At 38.2% G+C, this 8,398-nt stretch overlaps 2 protein-coding genes across 6 annotated transcripts; both read left to right on the top strand.

Moving 5' to 3' along the window:
• Nucleotides 1-986: 986 nt before the first annotated feature.
• Nucleotides 987-4,160, top strand: LOC113274127. Of its 5 annotated transcripts, none has more exons than XR_003322808.1 (4): nt 987-1,197; nt 1,834-1,980; nt 3,084-3,209; nt 3,352-4,160. XR_003322808.1 is itself a non-coding variant. In XM_026523611.1 (3 exons), exons 1-3 carry the CDS (start codon nt 1,185-1,187, stop codon nt 3,181-3,183), a joined length of 309 nt encoding a protein of 102 aa, XP_026379396.1. In that variant the 5' UTR covers nt 987-1,184; the 3' UTR covers nt 3,184-4,160. The 5 variants fall into 5 exon arrangements, 1 of the variants encoding a protein (XP_026379396.1); XR_003322809.1 differs by having other exon boundaries at nt 3,311-4,160; XR_003322807.1 differs by having other exon boundaries at nt 3,294-4,160.
• Nucleotides 4,161-5,673: 1,513 nt separating this feature from the next.
• Nucleotides 5,674-6,305, top strand: LOC113272912 (tubby-like F-box protein 5). The gene is made up of 2 exons (XM_026522699.1): nt 5,674-5,840; nt 5,951-6,305. The coding sequence occupies exons 1-2, from the start codon at nt 5,674-5,676 to the stop codon at nt 6,303-6,305; spliced, it is 522 nt and encodes a 173-aa protein (XP_026378484.1).
• Nucleotides 6,306-8,398: the final 2,093 nt, after the last annotated feature.

Here is an 8,398-nt window from a genome sequence, read left to right as displayed (position 1 = left end):
AGAGTATGGAATGAATAAAAAATAAGAAGATTGAAGGGGGGAAAATTACAGTAGCAGAACTTGCAGAAGAATAACAGAGTTGCAGAGATGAGAGAATAAAAAGAGAAGAGAAAGTAAAAAGAAAGTGGAAAGAAGAGTATATAAAGGAGATTTTTTTTACTCGAAGAAATAAACATCATTAAGACGAAAAGACGTGAGCGGTTGAAAAGCAGCGGTTACAGAAGACGTGTCAAGAAACAGATGGAAGAAAGAATACGTGTGATAAATGCAGAATATGAAGAGATGAATAGCTGCGGCATTTCTCACATCATTCTCTACTTTGCAGAGAAGATCTGAGAAGAGGCAAGATGTAGGATCAGAATCTCGCAACGATAATGACTCAGCGAAATTATCAACTACACAACACAACAGCGTCGCAGAATAATTTCAGAAATGATACGATAAACTACGTCAGCTAGAATCACGAGAAAGATGTGATAGTTTTGCGAAAATTAGAAAGCTTGCGAAATTAACATTTGTAAGGTTGCGAGAATGTCGCAAGCCATATCCGAAAATAAAGGACAGATTAACTGTTATCCACTATATATTTCCCTGTAAATAGTTGTTCAAGTTGTAAAGAAGAGAGATAGATCTTTTTGAGTAAGAAACAAGTAAATAAGAGAGAGAAAGTCTAGATCCGAGGTCATTCTTGATTCCTTTATATTTTCTTGTAATAATATTCAAAGATTGATCAATGAAATTAAGAGTGTAAATCTAAAAATGAGTTGAATAATAATGAAATCGTACGAGGCGTGTAGTGTAGGATTTCCTGCAACTACAACGGTAAAAATTAAACCCCTTTTTTCTCTAGCTGCTTTTAAATAATAATAACGAAATCATATGATGTCAATATTCCTGTGTAAAAATAAAATACTCCACATTGTCCACAAGTTTTATACACGCTATGAAAACCGTATCACAATGGCTTCTCTTTGTAGTTTGTTCCAACCTCATTAACTTTTTTTGCCCAAACCAGAATCTGGGTTCGATCACATCAACTATCAACACTCACTTGAGAAAATCATCTCCCCAGTCTGGGAAAAAAATTGACATTTGTCTGTTGTTTGAAGAGCAGTTTCTGTTAAACCATCATCTGAAATCGAAGTTGAAGAAGATGTTTCTCTGGTATATATCTCAACAGTCTAATGATTAATTCAAGTAAGTTTCAATCTGGGTTTTGTTCAATCTTACAGATCTTGGAATAAAGTTGCAATTTTCAGTGGTTTTTGTTCATTCCTCAGCTGAGTTTTTGTCTCATGAGTGTTAATGGTTTTTTTTCCTATTTCTTTGATTACTATAGTGATTTAAGTTTCCAGTTTAACTAGTATCGTAGTTGATAGCTAAATGGGAACTGCATTCTGAAAATGATATTGACACAAGCAACAATCTTCTATTCTGTCTCACTTCTCAGAGGATTCTCACAACGGTATTGCATTTTTATGCCGGTTTCAGATGGGTTCCGATTTCAATTTCAACCGGTTAGATTATTATTTGATTGAATTTTGTTGACTGTGGGCACAAATGTATTTGGTTGAACGTTAGTTTAATTATTTTCTGACTGATGATAATCGAAACTTGCTTAGATTAAAGTCTTTCATTGATTATCTACTTCGGATAAAAATTTGTAGGGTGTCAGAAGTTTCGTAGCTTTCTTTTCAATTTAAAAGCTATCACTCTCATTTGCCACCAGTTAGTTTTTGTCTTTCAAATTCAGTTTGCTCCTCATGTTTTTAAATGAAAAGAACAATTCAATTTTCAGGTACCAACACTACCTACCTGCTTTTATCTTCGCAGGAACTCACCCAACTAGGGGAAGTAGCTCCATCACCAGCAGGTTTTTCTTTTCTTTTTCTGCTCTCGTGCAATGAGTTTATTTTGCTCATGGCGCGTCCTGTCTTCTCATATCCCCAGCTAGCCGAGCTAGGGCATCTTCATTTCAAGGTCAGGGGAAAATGGTATTTTCAACTGGTTCTATCCGTTTGCTCCATTTTAGTTTCCCTGGGGTTGTTTGCAAGTACCAGCCATAATTTTTTGTTATCAGAAGAATTAAAATAAGATTTTGTTTGAACACATCTGACCAATTGTGCATTCGTCTCTTTTTGAAATGGCATGACCTATAATAAGTTAACCTGCAGTAATAAGAGCTCCCCAGAAGGTTTTCAGCTTACATGGCCTAGAGAGTTCCAAATTCTCCTGAAAACACTCTCTATAAGGAGAGTATAGTCTTTCTACTTGTCTTCAAGGCCCTCTACTCAACACATGCTTAGCACATGAGAAAGATGTGAACTCCTTCAGATTTTTTTTTTGTCAAAGTTTAAATACTTGAAATAAACATTTAATTTTTTTTTCTAGCTTTGTATATGTATCGGTGGGGGTATCGTGTCTGTACCATTGTCAATACGCATTGGACACGGATATGGACTTGCCTTGCAATTATCAGCACGATGTAATTAGGGACACCATCATTTATTATTTTTCTGTGATATAGTTAGTGAAAATTTTCACCAATACAATCTGCTTAAACCTATGCAACCTACGCTTGCTCCCAGTTTCCAGTATCATACAAATATTTTCATCTTCTTTCTGTCTGACTAAACTTATGGAAGACTTCATGCCAAAAATTTATCCGTTGGGTGTTGATTGTTCTCACTCATTGAATTTTGTAATCCCTGGAATACTCTTATATTGTTAATATGTGATTAGCATGTATGGGTAGTGACTGCAGAGAGTGCACGACTCAACATCTTTCTCTTTTAAGTTTTATGCTGCATTTGTAGAGAGTGCGGTGGTTACATAGTCTTCTCTTCATATTGACCAACACTGAAAAACTTAGAACCCTGAATCGAGTTCAATGCAACTCACGTTACTAATGTCCGCAACATTTGCACGATAATGAAGCTTGAAGAGACCTATTTGACTATCTCTTGATCACTCTTGATAATAATTTTAATTCCATTTCCTATTTTTTTCCTCTTTTTAAAATCCCAAAGATGTTTTTACAGTTTGTAGTTCACAGTTTAATCTTAGTTGGCTGTGTCTTGCAGGACAAAGACTGATCCCATGATTCTTGCAAAATATGTGACTGCATTGTTAAAGAAAAAGATAGATACTACCTATGGAAGAGTTAAAATAACTTTGTGCTGAAAATCTGGTGAATTATCTGGGAAATGGTACGTTTTCTTCTGTAACATTATTGCTTCCGGGATTCATTCTTTTATATAAATTTTGATAGCTCAAACTATGACATGTTGCAGTTGGAATACCCAATAAGGTTATGTTCATATTGGGTTGTTCCTATCTTGCTTGTTGTAGGCTCAGAGTTGTTATTTCGGGATTGTTCAAAGCCATCGCATTACCTGAAAAATTGGATGTTGTTGAGCAAGTTGGTGTTTATCTCACTACAAAGGATCTGTCTCAACCACCCGTACTGCATCTATGAAGATACAAATCATACAATGTTCTTCTTCTGATCATAATTTAGAGAAACAAGTTGGATGATGATTGCCAATGTAACAATGTAAGAGGGAGATCCATTCTCAGTCTAAAGAACCTAATGGGGATGTTGATCGCAAACTTGCATTGTAGAAAAGAGACCCATTCACAGTCTAAAGAAGCTCACAAGGCTGATGATTGCAAACTTTAAGTATTGCAGGGAAGAGACCCTTTCTCTAAGAAGCTCGTGAAGATGATGCTCGCAAACCTAAGCAATGTAGGAAAGAGACTCATTCTCAGTCTGAAGAGGCTCTCTAGGATAATGCTGTGCCTTGACTTGGTAAGATCAAGCATAGAGTCAGACATTTGGTTCATGGTGGAAGCTGGCGAATGATTGGATGCTGCTGGAATAGTCGTGCTGAAATGGAAAATTTTGAAATTTTCTCACTTTTGGGAACTGCTACACATCCTGCGGGTTATCCTAACAGAAAGAATGGGACGGGATCCCTCCCAACCCCGTGGTTTGGAAGGAGGGTGGTTTAGTGTGGGTCCCACCCTCACTCTCTATAACCGGGGGGATATAAATCATTTTCAGTTTTTCTCAACATAGACTTCAGAAGAGCGTCTCGGCTTGGGTTTTGTTCTTACTTTAGAAACTGTATCAAAATAATATCAGTATTTTATTTTGATCAAAGTTAAACCAACTTCACACACCACTTCTAAACGGACTAAGAAAGCATAAAATATTCCACATAAAAACTTAATCCGATTTACATAACTAAAACGGGTTCCTAATGAACGATGTCTTACTATTTAATTCGGTTTAAATTAGACTAAGCAGAATTGTTTAACATATCTTATAAATGAAGAGTTATGGAAAGCTTTGGAATACTTTTTCTTACCGGTGCACATATTCTACCCATATCCGTCAACTCTACTCTACCCGCCAGTTTTTTAACCGTATCCTATCCTATCCACTATTTGGCGGGTAGGGTGGCGGGTAAAGATTTTCTTAACCGCCAATAAACGGGTAGGGTGGCGGGTATAGGCCATATCCTACCCACCTACCCGTTGTGCAGCCCTACCTAGATGTATTCTAAACCATTGATCTTTATCCAACGGTGGAACAGACACATCTTTTCTATGTCCATCTACGATCGTTTGGTTTCATTTCCATCTCTCTGCTCCCGTGCTCCGTTTTCTCTGTAATTCCTCCCGTCTCTCTCTCTCTTCCTCTCAGGCAAAGAGAACCACGAAAGCTCCAAGTTCCTACACCAGAAAGAAGAACCCTCGAAGTTTCCCGACAACCCTTTTCATATCATCTCTCATTTAGGGCGGACTCAACAAAGTCCCATAAGAAACCCTAAAAAAATTTGGTTTTTGTGTGGGATTTCTTTAACCCAAACAAGGAGCTTTTCATTGCAATTGAAGCGTGTTCTTGACTTGTTGTTTGTTGCCACCAGTAATTTTGTTGTTGTTCTGTTGATCATCACAGGTTAGTTTACTCATTACATAAGCTCGTACTTTTACAATTAGTTCCATGACAGTATTTCTGAGCACCCACTCTGATAATGTCGTAATATTCAGTATTTAGATGAAATTGAAGTTTTAGGACATTGCTGCAAAAAGATTTGAGAGAGATTTAGTTGTGGGTTCATAAAATTTTACATAAATGAATGTTAAAGAGACGAACGTGGAAAGCGTTCAGAGATTAGAAGCAAGTGAAACTTCATGGCCTGCGAGACAACATGTTGTTGCTTGTGGTTCAGTTTGTAGGTCTTGGAGAGATATTACTAAATAATTTGTTAAGACACCTGAACAGTCTGGTAGACTCACTTTCCCTATCTCATTAAAACAGGTTTGATTCTTCACTTTCCCTATCTCATTAAAGTGACAAATTAAGTTTCTCTGGTTGATTTTTGTGAGACTCTAAAGGGTTGAACTTGATTTTCATTTGTGTAGCCGGGTCCTCGAGAATCGCCAATACAATGCTTCATCAAAAGAGAAAGAGCAACTTCTACTTATCATCTGTATCTGGGTTTAAACCCTGGTAAGTTATGTAGTTTTCAGAATATTCATACTGTTAAGGAATCTGAGGACTTGAGATGACTCGTGTTTGGTTGAAATTGATTGCTGAAGTGTAACGTATGAGTAAGAGACTAGAGTCTAATCTTAATCCTTTGTTAAGTGATAAGGAAAGAGATGTATGATCCTAATTATGTTTCTCGAATTGCAGCATTGTTGGGGGAGAATGGGAAATTGTTGTTTGCTGCTAGAAAAGTTAGAAGAGCAACCATCACTGATTTTGTGATATCTTTGGTATCTGATGATTTCTCTCGGGCAAGCAACACGTACATTGGAAAACTGAGGTAAGATATAGTTTTTACCTAGGATTCATAGTTTATATGTTTGGATTAAAGGTTTTCTTATTTAAGATCATGATGTTTAATTAGAGATTTTCTTGATAAACTTTCACCAGGTCCAATTTTCTCGGAACCAAGTTTACGGTTTATGACAGTCAACCCCCCTGTGACGCAGCAGTCCAATCGAATTGTCGATCAAATCGAAGAATCCATGCCAAGCAAGTATCTCCCAGAGTTCCAGCTGGGAATTACAATGTAGCTACCATCTCTTATGAGCTTAATGTTCTCCGCTCCAGAGGACCCCGTCGAATGCAATGCACAATGCATTCGATTCCCATCACTGCAATTCAGGAAGGGTGTACTGCCCCAACACCAACCTCATTCCCTCACTCACTCGAAGATCAATTTTCTGTCCCATCAACTTCAAAACCCAAGGAGCCTCTCATCCCATTCATCTCCACCAGCCTATAAAAAAAAACGGTTATACCCGCCACCCTACCCTACCCGACCCGCCAGAGAATGGGTTGGGTAGGATCTTACCCGTTTAATGGCGGGTAGGGTGGCGGGTAAATTTTTTCTTAACCGCCAGTAAACGGGTAGGGTGGCGGGTATAGGCCATATCCTACCCACCCTACCCGTTGTGCAGCCCTACTTTTTCTCCACAAATGTCTATAAAAGTTATATTCTGGAGCTGCTGCTCTTCTAAAAAAGCTGGTATAGGTCCCAAGTATTCTCTTACTCAATTTTCTCATTTTCATTCAGTTATTTCTTCTCGAACTCATAGCGCCAACTTCCATCTCTGGCAGAATCAGCTATACTCATTTGTATGTCCTTCGACTCCGAAAATTTGAGGAAGCTAAGTCCTTCAAGCAACCTTGTCTAGCCATTTGTCATTACCAATATCTGATACTCCTTCCACTTCTCATTTTAAAAAGAAGTATACTACCTCAGTGGTTCTAAACCGACCGAGAGACTAAACCACACAAAAACCACATTTTAAAAAGCTCTCACAGTTTTCTTGGTGGGTCCCGATGGGCCCTACCGGAGGATAGCAGGGGCCATTTATGGTGGAGCCCATTGAAAATTCTGTAAGGAGTGGTTTTGCCGTAGTTTATTTTGACGGTTCAAATAGACTTTTTGATATTACGGAATTTCGGGAACCAATTTACTCATATTTTCTGCACTCAAAGCAATATTATATTAGACTTGAAATTTTGTTGGATGATCCTCCTGCAGAGCACACTATTTTACGTTCTTGAATATCTCCAAATCCATTTAACAAGAAGACCCTTGTTAGTATTTCTTAAACTTCTTAATCCCAAACCACCACTTGATTTAGAGTAAAAAACTTTGGACCATGCTACATACTTCATCTTCTTTTTGCCATCCCCTGCTCTCTATGAAAAACTCCCCATTAATCTGATCGTCTTCTTTTCATCACTGACAGGAAGGTGAAAGAGAAAGAGGGTGTCAAGAACTGTGAATGATCTTGACAAGACTATGAGGAGATATCGAGATACAGGGAAGGACACATATAACATAGACACTTCTACACTCAAAGTGCAGCCTCAATTCAATTATATTTCTTATCCTCTTTCTCAATCATTTAGTCTTAAATACAAGGAAGGGAAACCCTAGAAAAATGATCAACGTAGTACAACTCTGCACGTGTAACTAATCCACACGACAATAACTAGTAACTGTAAAAACAAGTAGGTAGATGATGATTGGTAAAATGATTGCTGAAGATTAAGGCAGGCAGAGGAAAGCTCGAGGCAACTAACCTAGTACGCGTGAAAATACCCTCCTCTTCAGACAATCTTTGTCCTCAAAGATTGAACTTTGGAAAATGAGCAGTGACATTGGCAACATCCTCCCATGTTGCGTCTTCTAGTGAAGTGTGAGACCACAGAATTAACACCTGAGGGACCATTGAACCTTGACAAAAGTCCTGGAGAAAATCCAGAGCTGCAACAGGCTTGAGCACAATTTCCCCATCAACATCAATCAATGGCAGAGTAGGAACAGTTGTTGCAGAGAGGCCAATCTTTTTCTTCAGCTGTGAGACGTGAAACACCGGGTAGATTTTGGACGTAGCAGGAAGAGCCAATCGATATGCCACTTTACCAATACGATGAGTCACCTGAAATGGTCCATAATAACGAGTTGACATCTTAAGATTGCTTCTGGTATCCATGGAGGATTGTCTATATGGTTGTAGCTTGAGGAAAACATAGTCACCAACTTCAGATGCTCTGTCAGTACGCTTTTTATCTGCAAATACTTTCATCCTTTCCTGGATCTTAGACAAATTCTCCTTGAGGATGTCTATCATGGCTGACCTCTCCTTCAAGTAATCCTCAACAGCTGCGACAGAAGAAGTAGTCTCCAACGAAAAAGCCATGTGAGAGGGTGTATAACCATATAATGCAGTAAATGGTGTCATTTTCAAGATTGAGTGATAGTTGGTGTTGTACCACCATTCAGCAAGTGACAACCATTTTAGCCAATGCTTTGGCTTATGGCCTAACATACATCTCAAATAGCATTCTAAGCAAATTCAC

The sequence above is a fragment of the Papaver somniferum genome, chromosome 4, assembly GCF_003573695.1.
Source record: "Papaver somniferum cultivar HN1 chromosome 4, ASM357369v1, whole genome shotgun sequence".
Lineage (NCBI taxonomy): Eukaryota > Viridiplantae > Streptophyta > Magnoliopsida > Ranunculales > Papaveraceae > Papaver > Papaver somniferum.
This window is presented reverse-complemented; position numbering and strand designations above follow the sequence as displayed.